Genomic DNA, 15,843 nt, shown 5'->3' on the forward strand with positions numbered 1-15,843 from the left:
CTGAAAATAGCTGTGCAGTGACTCTCCCCATCCAACCTGACAGAGCTTGAGAGGATCTGCAGAGAAGAATGGGAGAAACTCCCCAAATACAGGTGTGCCAAGCTTGTAGCGTCATATCCAAGAAGACTCAAGGCTGTAATCGCTGCCAAAGGTGCTTCAACAAAGTACTGAGTGAAGGGTCTGAATACTTATGTAAATGTGATATTTCCGTTTTGTATTTAACACATTTGCAAACATTTAGATAAAGCTGTTTTTGCTTTGTCATTATGGGGTATTGTGTGTAGATTGAGGGGGGAAAAACTATTTAATCCATTTTAGAATAAGGCTTGTAAACGTAACATCTCCGAATGCACTGTATATTACACTTTCAAAACATATTTTAATTTTGTTTCATCCAAACTGAGAAATCAACTGATACAGGGTGTCAAAATGATGAAACTTTAAACTTTATCAGTGCATTATTTATTATTGGAGCAACTCTGTAAACAGAATTTAACACAAATTCCACTGGTTGTCAAATACAAGGGGCATTTTAAAACAAAAGAGTGAATTCAAGAGAGACAAAGGCATACATTAAAATATAGCATATGTTTTACGCATGGATTATAACTGTATTCGCTAACCTCGTTCCCAGCGGGAATGACTCGAGATTAGTGTATTTGCAAGCAACACATATTGCATCCCAACCCCTTTATTTTACTTTGTTCTTCTGCTGGATCTTCTTCAGACGTTCATAGAAAGAAGGAGGAACTGAAAAGACAAAAGTAATTTCACAATCAACAGCAAATCATGTCTTGGTGGGCACATCACACTGGATGGACTTTACAGTGGAAACATATACACATTATACAAAATGTAATGTTCATGTTATATTATACAATGTTTACTATACCTGCAGCATGTTCATATTGACCTCGCCTTTCTTGCTTTTGTCCATTGCTTGGAAAACTCCTGGGGCAGGACAAATTATTTTTTGGGGTCAACAACCAATATAACATTGGGTATGTCCAACAACTAGAAAGCATTTACCATCTCTGAGTGTTTACTTTCTCCATGAAAATCCAAGTTATTTGAGCAGCTATATCCCATAAAGTGGTACAGTCCCTTTGTACTCACTGAACATATTTTCCAGGCGGACGATGCAGGTGAGGTAGTCATCAAAGTCGATGTCGTAGTTATCATCAGCGTACCTCAAGCCAAGCAGCTGGAGGAGCTTCGTGTTCAGATGCATGCCTTGGACGGTGGAGACAATGTTATTAGTTCGGCTCTGATTCACACTGAAGTTACACCGTTGTCTTTATGAGCCCCTGAAATGTCTTCTTGAGAAAGCCTGGGAGTACTCACAGAGAAAGAGACCTTCAAGATCAAAGACAGGATTCAACCCTAGCATTCTACCATTGAGATATGATGTTCTATGCTGGCATTCTATGCTAACCTTATGTACCACGCGGTAGTCTCTCACCTGCTGCTTTGAGGGCTATGCGGAGTTCATAGGAGGACATCTTCCCTGACCGGTCCGTGTCATAAGAGATGAAGAGCATCTGCAACAAACACCATAGACATCGTTATCACCTCCACTCTACACACATGTTCAATATTGAATTGCCACCATAGGCTATTGTATAACAATGTATATGTTATTGTAACTGACAGTAACACGTAGTCATGCTGTACTTACAATCCATTTCTTCATCTTTTCCCAGAAGACCTTGAACTCCTGAAACTCAAGCTGCCCTGAATTGTCAACCTGGATTGATCTGTCAAGGCAAATAACCTACATGACCAAAAGTATGTGGACACCTGCTCTTCAAACATCTCATTCCAAAATCATGGGCATTAATATGGAGTTTGTCCCCCCTTTGCTGCTATAACAGCCTCCACTCTTCTGGGAAGGCTTTCCACTAGATGTTGGAACATTGCTGCGGGGACTTGCTTCCATTCAGCTACAAGAGCATTAGTGAGGTCGGGCACTGATGTAGGGCGATTAGGCCTGGGCTCTCAGTTGGCGTTCCAATTCATCCCAAAGGTGTTGGATGGGGTTGAGGTCAGGGCTCTGTGCAGGCCAGTCAAGTTCTTCCACACTGATCTCAACAAACCATTTCTGTATGGCCCTCGCTTTGTGCACGGGGCATTGTCATGCTGAAACAGTAAAGGGCCTTCCCCAAACTGTTGCCACAAGGTTGGAAGCACAGAATCGTCTAGAATGTCATTGTAGGCTGTAGTGTTAAGATTTCCCTTCACTGGAACTAAAGGGCCTAGCCCGAACCATGAAAAACAGCCACAGACCATTATTCCTCCTCCACAAAAAACTTGACAGTTGGCACTATGCATTCGGGCAGGTAGCGTTCTCCTGGCACCCGCCAAACCCAGATTTGTCTGTCGGACTACCAGATAGTGAAGCGTGATTCATCACTGCAGAAAACGCGTTTCCACTGCTCCAGAGTTCAATGACGGCGAGTTTTACACCACTCCAGCCGATGTTTGGCATTGCGATTGGTGATCTTAGGCTTGTGTGCGGTTTCTCAGCCATGGAAGCCCATTTAATTAAACTCCAGACGAACAGTTATTGTGCTGACGTTGCTTCCAGAGGCAGTTTGGAACTCAGTAGTGAGTGCTGCAACCGAGGACAGACAATCTTTACGCACTTCAGCACACGGGGTCCCATTCTGTGAGCTTGTGTGGCCTACCACTTTGCGGCTGAGCCGTTGTTGCTCCTAGACGTTTACACTTCACAATAACAGCACTTACAGTTCACCGAGGCAGCTCTAGCAAGGCAGATATTTGACGAACTGACTTGTTGGAAAGGTGGCATCCTATGACAGTGCCACGTTGAAAGTCACAGCTCTTCCATTCTACTTCCAATGCTTGTCTATGGAGATTGCATGGCTTGTCTGCTTGACTTTATACACCTGTCAGCAACAGGTGTGGCTGAAATAGCCAAATCCCCTAATTTGAAGGAGTGTCCACATACATTTGTATATATAGTGTATATTCTAAAAGCATAAAACCAATATTGATCACAGTAATGCATTTTCCAAAGCCTCATTATAGGCATTTAGGACAGGTGAAGGATACATCCATCAGGTTGATGATGCTGTGGCAGGTGTTGAGACTCAGACCGTCAAACTTGATTTCTCTCCCTGAAGGAAAAGAGAGGAACATCATAACAAAATAATCATAATATTATAACATCTGTAATCCATGATAGTATAACCTCACAGACCCAGTGTGAAAGTTTTTCTAACTTAAAGAGTCAAACAATGTGCGTGTGGATTTGTATTCAAATGACATTTGTTGAATTGCTCTTCATGCTAACATCTGAGTTGTAGCGAAACACAATGGATGTGACTTTTACGCTTTGAACACACCGACTGCGTCATTGCGCAAAATAGTATGCAGCGTCATCTAGATATGTGTGCAACAAAAGTTCAACATTCACCTTCTGCTACCATTTCTGTCAACCCGTTTATGCATACAGTTTGACGCATACGTTCGATAAATCCAACGTATGCACCACACAGAACGCACTGCAACTGCGTCTGCAATGCAATGCTGCAAGGCAAACGCAGCGTTCCATTGGAAAATAATGTACTTCTGATGTACCAAAACGCAATGACGCAGTCGGTGTGTTCAAAGCGTAAAGAGGAGGGCTGCTTACTCCTGCTCAGTACTCCATTCAACATCTGCTGAAGCTCTTTGGCAGAGATGGCCTGGTCCTAGGGAGAAGACAAAATATGGCATTCTGGTTATGACCAATAGGGGGCGCACACGTTTCAAAGTTTATTCGCCACATGCACAGGAAACAACAGGTGTAAAACAGTACAGTGACATTCTTACATTGAGAGCCCTTTCAGGTCAGTGACAGTACCTTATTCAATGTGCAGGGTTTATACATAAAAAGTGACTGGTAGTAGGATATACATGTAAACAGGGCTGAAAAGTGACTGGCAGTAGGAATATATAAATACTTATGGTAATATACAGTACTAATGGTAATATATACATGTAAACAGGAGTAATAGTGACCAGTAGCATAAATAGATAGATACTAATGGAAATCAATAATCAATTAACCGCAATGTAATGAATGGTAGTAATAGAGAGCAGTAGTTGTTAGCCATTTAACAGTCTTATGGCCAGAGGATATGACATTCCTTCGACATGCTTATGGTATCTGAATCAATGACATTGCCAGTTTAACAGAAACACCTCTACTCTTCCTAATGTCTTATAATATTCAGACTTTCTTACCGAACCAGCAATCTTTTCAAACAGCCTCCTCAGTCCCTTCTCCTCATCCGTCTCCTCCTCTGGTAGACTGGGCATTGGGGGCTGAGAGACACATCACAAACACATCATCAACACCAAGTAAAGAGCATCTCAGCATTGCAGTTTTGTGCTATTCAATAGCAGAGTACTTACATCTGGCAGATTAGCATCTACTGTGTTTCCCATCTCCCTGTTGATGACAACATCCTGTGATTAGCTTTCTATCACAACAAATCTTACATTGAATGACAGTTTAGGCTACATGCAATATTAAAAGCCAAACAAATCTTGTGTCGATTGCCTACAGCCATCGAGGGCTTTCATTCAACCTTTCTCTTAATCAACTATCTGCTTGAAACTAATACTGATTCACAGACAATACTCCAAACGTAAATATCATACATGGTTCCGGCTGCCTTCTCAGAGAAGATGCGTATGAGGAAGTCGGCCTCGTCGTGGGGCTGGAAGGTGGTGGGCACCAGCAGGTAGTTCCCTGGGGGCAAGGTGAAGCGCTCAGAGATCTCCCTCACGTTGATGTAGGTCTTACTGCGAGCCTTGGACCCATTGTAACGGAAGAAGTCTTTACCCAGGTGGTCCTCATCTGCAGGGGCCTGAGTGAGAAGAGAGAGGGAGGGACATGTTTTTAGATACCCTTCAAATTTGAATGAGTAACTTTGTGATTAACCGCAATAACTATAGGTAGCATGTACTAGGAAATTGAAAACCAATGTATTCCTATTGTTTGTGCATATGGTCTCTTTGCCTGTAGTCTCTCTAACCTCGTAAAGAGCAAAGCCAATGGTTTGCAGGTCCAGTCCCTCTTTCCTCAGCGCGCGGCGGTTCTTCTGCATCAGAGCGATGACCACGCTGCACTTATCATTATCATCGTCAGCATGCACCAGGTTCAGCTTGAACTGAGGGTTGGTCCAAAATGTATCTGGGGAAAACAGGTTTAAATGTTTGTTTTATTGCTGGGCTGGAACAAAAGCCTATCTGGCACTCCAGAATCAGGGTTGGCCACTTCTGGCACAGTGGATTCATCATAAAGATACAATTGGCATTCCTTTTTTATCTGGGTCATCAAACTTTGTATGACCCAAACTGACTGTCACATTACAAAGCTCAGATAGACGTTCAGATAATAATGTATTGTGTAGAACATATACATTACCAGTCAAAAGTTTGGACACACCTACTCATTCAAGGGTTTTTCTTTATTTTTACTATTTTCTACATTGTAGAATAATAGTGAAGACATCAAAACTATGCAACAACACATATGGAATCATGTAGTAACCAAAAAAGTGTTAAACAAATCAAAATATATTTGAGATTTGAGATTCTTCAAATAGCCACCCTTTGCCTTGATGACAGCTTTGCACACGCTTGGCATTCTCTCAACCAGCTTCATGAGGTAGTCACCTAGAATGCATTTCAATTAACAGGTGTGCCTTCTTAAAAGTTAATTTGTGGAATTTCTTTCCTTCTTAATACGTTTGAGCCAATCAGTTGTGTTGTGACAAGTTAAGGGGGTATACAGAAGATAGCCCTATTTGGTAAAATACCAAGTCCATATTATGGCAAGAACAGCTCAAATAAGCAAAGAGAAACGACAGTCCATCATTACTTTAAGACATGAAGGTCAGTCAATACGGATAATTTCAAGAATTTCAAGTTTCTTCAAGTGTATTCCCAGAAACCATCAAGCGCTATGATGAAACTGGCTCTCATGAGGACCGCCACAGGAATGGAAGACCCAGAGTTACCTCTGCTACAGAGGATAAGTTCATTAGAGTTACCAGCCTCAGAAATTGCAGGCCAAATAAATGCTTCACAGGTTCAAGTCACAGACACATCTCAACATCAACTGTTCAGAGGGGACTGTGTGAATCAGGCCTTCATGGTCGAATTGCTGCAAAGAAACCACTACTAAAGGACACCAATAAGAAGAAGAGACCTGCTTGGGCCAAGAAACACGAGCAATGGACATTAGACCGGTGGAAATGTGTCCTTTGGTCTGAAGTCCAAATTGGAGATTTTTGGTTCCAACCGCCGTGTCTTTGTGAGACGCGGTGTGGGTGAACGGATGATCTCCGCATGTGTAGTTCCCACCGTAAAGCATGGAGGAGGAGGTGTTATGGTGTGGGGGTGCTTTGCTAGTGACACTGTCTGTGATTTATTTAGAATTCAAGGCACACTTAACCAGCATGGCTACCACAGCATTCTGCAGCAATACGCCATCCCATCTGGTTTGGCCTTAGTGGGACTATCATTTGTTTTTCAACAGGACAATGACCCAACACACCTCCAGGCTGTGTAAGGGCTATTTGACCAAGAAGGAGAGTGATGGAGTGCTGCATCAGATGACCTGGCCTCCACAATCCCCCAACCTCAACCCAATTGAGATGGTTTGGGATGAGTTGGACGGCAGAGTGAAGGAAAAGTAGCCAACAAGTCCTCAGCATATGTGGGAACTCCTTCAAGATTGTTGAAAAAGCATTCCAGGTGAAGCTGGTTGAGAGAATGCCAAGAGTGTGCAAAGCTGTCATCGAGGCAAAGGGTAGCTATTTGAAGAATCTCAAATATAAATATAAAATATATTTTGATTTGTTTAACACTTCTTGATTCCATATGTGGTATTTCATAGTTTTGATGTCTTCACTATTATTCCACAATGTAGAAAATAGTTTAAAAAATAAAGAAAAACCCTGGAATGAGTAGGTGTGTCCAAACTTTTGACTGGTACTGTATGTTAATCTCTGATGTAGAATAGGGAATCAAGTCTATTTATTACATTTCTGTCTGCAACCTTGTCCTCTCACCTATGAAGTTCCTGCAGCCGCCTGCGGTGGAGCCACGGATCCAATTGCCCTCGAACATGTTCACCTCCCACTTCCGCTTGCTGTCGTCCGTCAGAGAGTCCGGCGTCAGGTTGCAGATCTCTATCTTGTCGTAGTTGGCCTTGAAGTCCTCAAACTCCATCCTGAAACAAGCAACCATTTTGATTCAGAAAAGTATTCACTGTATACAGGAGTGGTCCCCAGACCTTGTTCAGGGCCACTGGAAAGCACATTGCTGTTGAACATGCGGGAAACTTTGCCATATGTAAAACTATTAAAATCACTGTTGTTACTAACCAGAATTCACCATCATCCATGGAGTTCTGAAGAATGCGTTTTTTCTCAGAACTGTCGATTACATTCCACTCCTTAGACCTGTGAGAGAGAAAACAGATAACAGAAGAACCACTCTCTCATAGTGCATAGTGTATGCTGGTTTTTATTCCTACTCATCTCAGCAACACCTGATGGAAATGAACTGGACTCACTCGTCACTCCAGGCACCGTTCCATTCCACCTGTCCCCAAGGGTTCCTGATCCGGATCAGCTTGATCTTTTTTCCTCTGTAGTTGACTTCCTCAAGGCCTGTGATGGAGTAGGCATGTCCCTTCACCAGTCCTGAAGCTGTCTGGGCCTCTGACTCAGCAGAGCTGGTGATCTGGAGAGAGAAAAAAAACAATCTTTATCAGTCACCAAAGACCAGAACTATGTCTCTCAGACCTGGACCCGTATTCACAAAGTGTCTCATAGTAGTAGGAGTGCGGATCTAGGATCAGGTCCATCCTGTCTATGTTATCTTATTCATTGTGATCTAAAAGACAAAAACTGATCCTACATCTGACCAGCACTCCTTTCCTGAGACGCTTTGCAAATACAGGACCTGGTGTCTAAGGACCCGATGTATAATGGTCTTCCATTGAAACTGGTTTAGGAGGCCCTTACGTCGATAGAGCAGCCCATCATTGAGCCTCTGTCGTGGGCCTTCTTCATGATGTTGAAGAGGTCGGTTGGAGCGCTTTTGGTTTCGTACGTCTCCCCCACGCCGCCAGTGAAGTCCTCCATGGCCTCCAGGGTAGAGCCTCCCTTCAGGGACTCATAGCTCCCGTTCAACCTGACAGGACAAGGAATGGGATGGAATGGGTTAACTAGGGATATAATGGGCGTCAAATAGCAGGCACTTGAAAATTAACCCAAGCTTTGCAGAGTGGTCTGCATGCATTTGGTGAGAAATTGGTTACAATCATCCAATACTCATGTTTTACATGAACTACACACTATCAAGCAAACTTGACGATAACAAACGTCAATAGTTGTACAAAACACTTATTTTAGTTTGCATAAATGTTATACCTGTACTTTTCAAAGTTTACAAGTTACACATACTTGGCATAGGCCTTCTCCAGCAGTGCGCTCCAAAACTCGTTGTTGGATGCAGAGTGGAGCAGCACCAGGCGGTTCCTCACAGCAGGCAGTCGGTCATCCACCACCACGTCCAGCCATCTGTTGTGCTGCCAGAACTGGAGGAGAGAGACATGTCAGACTATACTTACGGATGACTTCCATTAACTAAATAATTGTGTAATCACTAATGTCAATAAAGTAAATACTATGTAACAATGAACATTTAAGACTCAAACATTCTGTAAATAATGTAATATTGTCATACAGATAAAACGCTATATTCTGTCAATAAATGTGATGCGCAGTTGATAGCTGTGTAGTGAGTGAGTCTACCTGGAAGTGGAAGATGCCAGCATAGCTGTGGTCAAAGCCCTGGTCGTTGGGCACCACTCTGGCCAGGGTCTCCTTATGGAGGGTCAGAGAGGCAATGGCTGCCAGGAGCCAGCAGTCCCCTGGGTGACAGAGAGAGAGAGGTGATGAGTCAGGACCTACACACTGAAAGCCATAGATATAACCGCCAATCTTAGCGGTCTTATGTAATGCTATAGAGTCAAAGTCTTAAACTCAAGGCCAGCGGGCCACATCAGGCCCGCAAGCTGCTTTCTTGTGGTCCCCAGACAAATATCTCACTGTCATTTCTAGCGTTTGGATATCGATGTATGATACACGATTCGTATCATATAAGAAGTACTATGTATACAAACCTAGCGCTCCTTGGCATATGTCTGTCCTGTCAGCCCCACCGACTATGAATTCGGGATTCTCACAAAGCTCCTGTAAAAGAATAGGAGCAGGTGTATGAGGCTTAGTGACAGTGGAGAAACAGCTTTTAATGGAGAGGGGGTTAGGAGGGACTCTGCCGCCTCGGGTAGGTGTGTTCACATTCCTGGTGTCTTAATCAGTCAAAGTCCCCAGTCACTGGAACGCAGAAACAAAGGGAGGCGGTACAGGTATTCCTTCACAAGGATCACCCAAGAGAGAAATGCTTAAGGATCATAAATAGGATCTAGTTGGATCTTTCTCAGTTACAGGGTTTTCTTGGAGGTTTGAGGTATGCTAGTTTTAATAGTTGATCACAGATCTAAATAGTTACACATTGCAGTATCAACCTTGGCAAGGTACTCAATCTCAATGGCAAAGTGTGTGGTCAGCGTTATGTATTGAAATGCACAGTGTGAATGTTGCTGTGGATGAGTGAAAACTGGTTAGCGTAAACTCTTGAGATTAGCTAACCTCTCTGAGCACATAACCTGTCAACCACCACTTCCAGCAAAGTCAACACAGAGAGAAAACATTCAATGCATGCTTCAAGGCTACATTCCAGAAGACTGTGCCCTTCATGTGAGACGGGCATGTACAGCATCTCCGGCTTCATTTATGTGCAGGACACTTTAAAGTTTCAAGATATGAACACTGCAGAAAGGGCATTAAATATTAGCCAGATAAAAGTATTCCTTTCTTGCAGAACTGGTTTTAAAGTGATGGTTGGATAAAAGCTCATCATCAACAGACAGACCTGGCCAGGTCTTGAGGTTTGATGTAATCCGAATAAGGTAAATATAAGGATTAGTCTTCTATACTTTAACATTGCATATTGTCTTGCCTTCAGAACAAATCAGCTCAATCTACCTACCTACTAAACAGAGACCCCATCCAGGCCATTCATTCTCAACGATCAACTACAAATGTTCTAATTACACTGTAATTACCACTGTAATTACTGTATTCTTTCAGTCACATTAGCTCACTCGGAGTAGACCATTTGTACTGTAGCTTTACATACCCCAGGTCTCTTCCATTCAAAGGTGATGGGCACGGTCTGGCTGTAGTAGAGGGATGAGTCGCAGGCAGGGAAGTCTGGGTCCTCAAACAGTTTCTTCTTCTGTAGACACTCCTGCCTCAGCTGCTCAAACGTCTTCCCATCCGCTTGGGTGCTGATCGACTTGGTGGACATCTTGAGGGCTCAGACTAAGGAGGAAACTAGGGAGAGATGGAGGACTGTGTCTGTGTGGGAGAGATGTCCCTTGTTTGTGAGCAGTGACAGAGACGGGGAGAGAGGGGTGTTAGTGTTTTTGCCCGTCCTGTGTCTTTGATGTGCATGTGGTTTAGACTGAGTGACAAGCTTGTCAAGCAGGTGGGTAGATAGGTACACACCCTCCAGACATAAACTGGTTTGTTCTCTACCACGGCAACACACCTGACCTCGCCCACTTCCCCTGCCCAACTGGTTGTTACCGCTCCCTCTCTGATATGGGAGTTCACTATAGAATGTTCTGGAATGTCAGGTTTTAGGTAGTGACAGATTTGTCGTCACTGCTAACATGTTATGCATATTTGAAGTGGAACAGCACAAGATCAAGTTTTAGATCTTAACGATCAATTTGTGGAGATATGGTTGATCCCATGAAGTTATTAACAGGCAATTTAAAAAGAAACGATCGTTTACAAATAAAAGGCTGATATGAACAGAAAAATGTATGTCAACTGACAAGAGTATCCATTTGTTTTATCTTTACCATTATAGATATGAAGCAATACAAACACTCCAAAGTCCAAATCTCTCTTAACTTTATCAATTCATTTTCACCCACAAAGAAAAACATGCAACAGGGTGCCATCTCTCTTGAAAAAGAAAAACCAGGTACAGCCAGTCAGATATTACAAAAATATATTTATACTTCTCAGCATATTACAAATAATGCCACTAACAGAATGGTAAGAAACAAAGTACAACTGTCATTATTTTCCTGTGATTACTCTCATATTGGTCGCAGTTCAGCATTTCATAACATAACATTCTCAGTTAGTGGTGATGACGTTTAACAACTGTATGGAGGACACCTTCTGGGGAGATGCTGATTTTAAACAACTCAAATAATTGAATAACCAGAGACCCATTTTTAAGTGCTTTCTTAGATCAATGTGAATATTGTGCGTGCCCGAATAAAACAGGTGTTGACCATCAAGGCACTAGACCCAAAATGCAATCCTCATCTGGAATCATGCCAAGCTAACATTCTACATGGAAATTCTACTTTGATGGGAATTTATTGGAGACATTTGGGAAGTCTGAAAAGTTATGAGGTCTCACTAGTGTCGTAGTAAATATTAAAAATGTTATAGTTGGTTGACTTAAAATCTTGTGCATGACCTATTTATGTAGGAGTTGTTTTCAATCAATGCGTTCCTATGCAAGAACAATGGAAGAGTAATATCGCAAGGACAACACCCACGCCACAGGCCACAAGGTTGCCCCTCGAGACTTTCTCCCTTTGAGAACATACACACATTCACACACACATCTCCATGCATACGCACACTCATCCTCATGCCTCACGACTACGCATACACACAAACTGACTTTTTACTGGTGGGTGCCTAGGGGCAGAGGACTCTGCGCACAAAATGTGGTGTATCGGAAGAGCAGACCCGACCCACCGCTCCGAACCAATCAAGGGACTAGAAGAAGGACCCCCTCCTTTGTGTTGCATTGTAAAAGTAACGCTGAAAACTCTGTGATTTAACATAAGAGGCAACGAAATGGGTATGCATGGAGTCGAAGATAAGCATCTCTGTGTTAATAATCACTTTTGCTTAAACATATTCCCTGTCTAGCCGGTGGTTCTGTACTTCCTCTCCGTATGGTTTCACCAACACTAGTAGAACCCATCAGGTAGTTCTCAGTGATAATGCCATAAATCAAATGTCCTTTCCTATGAATCTACCCTCTTACATGTAACTTCTCATTTTGGAATTGTGGATATAAGCATCAAAATAAAACCAAGTCATTTGTTGCAGTATGTTCAGATTAGCATCTCTTAATCTACTCAGAGAGCTTGTCAAAAACAACTTCTTGAGTGGGCAATTTTAGCAAGTGACCTTTTGACCTGAAATTAAACCTCTGTGATTGGCTTAGGGAAGAAAACATGTATGTTTCCATGGTGACCATGTCTGAGATGAGACCCTCCAGACAACAGTCTTTTAAACTAAACAAACAGACAGGCCAGACAAAACAAAATGGCTACTGTCCATGTTTCTCCTGCGCTGTTCCCGTCACCAGGAGCAAGTTACAGGCCATGAACTGGACGTTGAGAACTTTGCTGGTGTTGCCCGTGTAGAGCCCCACCAGCTCGCTGGATGAGCCATCCGCGTGGGTCGCCCCATGGGAGTTTCGGATGTCCCACACCCTGACTGAATTGTCCATGGAGGAGGAGGCCACCAGGCTGCTGTCGGGGCTGAACGACAGGCTGGTGACACTGTCCGTGTGGCCCCTCAGGTCCTTGACCAGAGCACCTGAGGCCAGGTCCCACAGCTTCACCCGCTGGTCCTCGCCCGCAGACGCCAGGTACTTCCCATTGGGCGCGAAGGCTACGGATAACACGGGGCCGCGGTGGCCTGTGAACAGGCGCACTGAAGCCCCCTGCTGGGTACTCCAGAGGCGGACGGTTTTATCCGTGGAGCCTGTGGCCAGGTAGTTTGAGTTGGGGTGGAACTTGACGCAGTCCACATCCGCTAGGTGGCCGGCGTAGAGCCTCAGGGGGTAGGTCCTGGAGAAGGTCCAGAGGCGGGCGGTGCGGTCGTGCGAGCCACTGGCGAAGTAGAGGCTGCAGGGGCTGACGTCCACGTCCCAGACGGGGTAGGCGTGGCCCTGGTAGAGGGCCGTGTTGGTGAAGCTGCCCAGGTCCCAGTAGCGAATGGACGTGTCCTCCGAGCAGGACAGCAGGCCCGAGCTGTCTGTCAGGAACGCCGTGCGGAACACCGGGCCGCTGTGGCCGCGCAGGGTCTTGATCTCGCTGCCCGAGCCGTCCTCTTCATCTGCCTGAATACAGGGGAAAAAAGCGCATTGACATTTAACATTTTCTGAGGAAACACCATTGTACTGCCTAGATATGTAAAAGTTTCCCATACTTGTCGGCAGAGATACCAACAACTGCCATTCCATTTATCTTACAACTTACTATTTCTGTAAAAATCCTAACCAAAGAAAATCCTCTCACCTCCTCTTCCAGCACATCACAGGCCAGGCGGATGTGCGACACGTCGGCCCGGTGTGGCCTGGCCTTCAGTTTCCTGGCCCTAAGGCTCCACAGCTTGACAGCCGAGCTGTCGAACCCGGCGGCCAGCAGCTTGCTGTCGGCCGACACCTCCGCCGCGTTCAGCAGCTGCTCCGTGTGCTGGAAGGCGTAGAAGCACACGGTGGTGAGTGACGGTGGCCCCTCGCGCACCTTCTTAATGCAGTCCTGCAGCGACTCCAGGGCCGCCTCGCTCTGCGGGATCCCCGTGGGGACCTCCACCACAGCCGCCTCCCCTCCCTCAGGGCCTTCCGCGCCTGACCACGAGGAGGTAGAGTTGGGGGCCGTGGCTGCGGCCCCGGCCCCAGCGGCTCCAGCACCCGTCGTCCCGTAGAGCTGGTAGTCGGTGCGTGGCGAGGAGGTGACCTCTACCTGGACGTGGGTGCTGAGGGCCCTGCAGAGGGTACTGTTGTCTTCGCTCTGCAGGTATCGTAACAAGTAACTGTAGGCCGGCTCCGTCAGGTGCACCACGTACTTGTGGTCGAGGAAGGCCAGGAGCTTGGGGTTGGCGGTGACATCCTGCTGGGTGAGGACGTGGCGAAGCTGCTCCACGGTGGAGCGCTGCTCGGCGTCCCCCAGGAAGAGGCTGTGGAAGCGGCTGTAGAAGCCGTCCACTGCCCCCTTCAGGCTGCAGCGCACCATGTCCAGGTGGAGGTAAACAAAGAGCGGGTACAGGACGCAGCTCACCTCCTGGCCCCATGGCAACGCCGCTTCTGGACCAGAGAAAATAAACAAAGAGTAAGGCCACGATCCTATGCCCACAATAACTAGCATAGCATTTACAATACATTGCTTCATACTAAGTGGTAAGCTAGTATAGACACTGGAACAGCAGCGTACATATCATCAGTCTCTATACAATTGTGAAGTACCTGAGAGAAAATTGCGTAGTCTGGAAAATTGTGTCTCGTACTGTTGAGGGTCAGCTTGACAAGGGGCAGCAGAGACAATGTTTGCACACCCCGACTCTGTCTGCACTGCTCAGAGAAAGAGACAATTAATAGGATTAGTTATATGTCCATGAGTAATCACCTGTTATTACTCATCCTAAACTGCGAGATGATGCTTGAACTTCTCAATAAGTGAGATTTGCTGAATCATGTCTGCAAAAATAGTTGCTATCATTCACCCATTACATCTGTGATACTACATTAACTTGATTTGGTCATAGATCTTTGCAGAAGATACCAGCCAGCTGCCACTTCAAAGCCTCACCTGTGAGGTTGGCAGCCATCTCCTCTGCGGACTGGGACAGTTTAGCCCCCTTCAGGGAACTTTCAGTGTCCACATACTGCCTTCGCTTCAGGTACTGAGATACCGTGTACTGGATCTGCTCCGTGCGTACCCGCTTCATAACCTGGGAAAAACAAAACAGTATAACAGCAGAATTTGGACATGGGCAAAAGCAAAGATTTTACCTGTGCATTAAGACGTTGTTAAGCTGCTGTAACTTACTGCATTGCATTTCTATAAATGGGTTAACTCATTACAAACACTGCTAGAAACTAGATAGCTATATTAATAGCTTGCTGGAATTACACAGACCCATGAATAACTCACTTCAGTGCTGTCGGAGAAGAGAAAGATTAGCTATATGGCTAGCTCACACTTGCCAACACAACAACCATTCAATAAAACTGCTAGCCAGTGTTAGCAAGGTCAACATGCAAACTTCGGAGAATCATGAATGACATGTCCGTACAAGTGAGCAACAAATGCACTGGTAAAATGATGCACCAAACAGCTTAGGCAAACAGTATTGCAGTCCTGTCATTAGCAAGCTAGCCAGCAGCTAACGTTAGCTAAGCTAGTTAGTCGATAGAAGGGCCACACGGCCCTTTCTGAACTTTAAGCGAGTTTAGCGAAAAACATCTCATCAACAACAACTTGGCCACTCACTGCATATCGTGCTGATATTCTTCGTTGTCAGTTACAGCTATTAAGGAGATTATATTTATGCAATGTGGTTGGTTTTTATCACAAATATCCCGCTGCCTTTCGTTGCAACTCCATCATCATGTATGTCCACCCCTTCCATCAAATTGCAGCTCGTTCTCATCTTGGAGTCATCGATCGATCGACTCATCTTACCTGAATGTGAAGGCGAGAAATCTATTTTGTACTCTGTTTACTGCCACTTAAAAACTACAACTAGCCGCTTGCAAAAATCAATCAATCCACAATCAGTAATAGTGTAATGCTGATTTTAATTTAAGGAATTATTCATAAATGACAATGTTATTCGTATACAATTCGTGTTC

The 15,843-nt window shown here is 44.7% G+C and overlaps 2 protein-coding genes across 2 annotated transcripts; both read right to left on the minus strand.

Annotated features, from left to right (window-relative positions):
- Nucleotides 1-445: 445 nt before the first annotated feature.
- Nucleotides 446-10,639, minus strand: LOC123486565 (calpain-9-like). The gene is made up of 19 exons (XM_045217906.1): nt 10,294-10,639; nt 9,215-9,284; nt 8,844-8,962; nt 8,493-8,626; nt 8,052-8,220; nt 7,598-7,767; nt 7,407-7,484; nt 7,092-7,252; nt 5,049-5,206; nt 4,672-4,880; nt 4,423-4,459; nt 4,252-4,332; nt 3,659-3,716; nt 3,076-3,140; nt 1,679-1,747; nt 1,463-1,541; nt 1,117-1,233; nt 893-951; nt 446-750 (listed from the first exon to the last, which is right to left on the minus strand). The coding sequence occupies exons 1-19, from the start codon at nt 10,462-10,464 to the stop codon at nt 724-726; spliced, it is 2,031 nt and encodes a 676-aa protein (XP_045073841.1). The 5' UTR covers nt 10,465-10,639; the 3' UTR covers nt 446-723.
- A 1,534-nt stretch (nt 10,640-12,173) lies between these two features.
- Nucleotides 12,174-15,819, minus strand: LOC121561306 (TAF5-like RNA polymerase II p300/CBP-associated factor-associated factor 65 kDa subunit 5L). Its single transcript, XM_045217913.1, has 5 exons — nt 15,482-15,819; nt 14,798-14,939; nt 14,455-14,559; nt 13,508-14,295; nt 12,174-13,329 (listed from the first exon to the last, which is right to left on the minus strand). Exons 2-5 carry the CDS (start codon nt 14,934-14,936, stop codon nt 12,532-12,534), a joined length of 1,830 nt encoding a protein of 609 aa, XP_045073848.1. The 5' UTR covers nt 14,937-14,939; nt 15,482-15,819; the 3' UTR covers nt 12,174-12,531.
- Between the last annotated feature and the right edge of the window lie 24 nt (nt 15,820-15,843).

This window comes from Coregonus clupeaformis, unplaced genomic scaffold (assembly GCF_020615455.1).
Source record: "Coregonus clupeaformis isolate EN_2021a unplaced genomic scaffold, ASM2061545v1 scaf1271, whole genome shotgun sequence".
Taxonomy (NCBI): domain Eukaryota; kingdom Metazoa; phylum Chordata; class Actinopteri; order Salmoniformes; family Salmonidae; genus Coregonus; species Coregonus clupeaformis.

What these genes read in the sequence shown, in the direction of transcription:
- LOC123486565 (XM_045217906.1), bottom strand. Translation starts at nt 10,464, where the DNA reads ATGTCCACCAAGTCGATCAGCACCCAAGCGGATGGGAAGACGTTTGAG. An exon ending in CATATGCCAAGGAGCGCTAG is followed by an intron (nt 8,963 to 9,214) that starts GTTTGTATACAT and finishes TCTGTCACCCAG; the next exon opens with GGGACTGCTGGCTCCTGGCA. An exon ending in AAAAGATGAAGAAATGGATT is followed by an intron (nt 1,542 to 1,678) that starts GTAAGTACAGCA and finishes TGTTTGTTGCAG; the next exon opens with ATGCTCTTCATCTCTTATGA.
- LOC121561306 (XM_045217913.1), bottom strand. Translation starts at nt 14,936, where the DNA reads ATGAAGCGGGTACGCACGGAGCAGATCCAGTACACGGTATCTCAGTAC. An exon ending in ACTACGCAATTTTCTCTCAG is followed by an intron (nt 14,296 to 14,454) that starts GTACTTCACAAT and finishes TCTCTGGTCCAG; the next exon opens with AAGCGGCGTTGCCATGGGGC. An exon ending in GTGATGTGCTGGAAGAGGAG is followed by an intron (nt 13,330 to 13,507) that starts GTGAGAGGATTT and finishes CCCTGTATTCAG; the next exon opens with GCAGATGAAGAGGACGGCTC.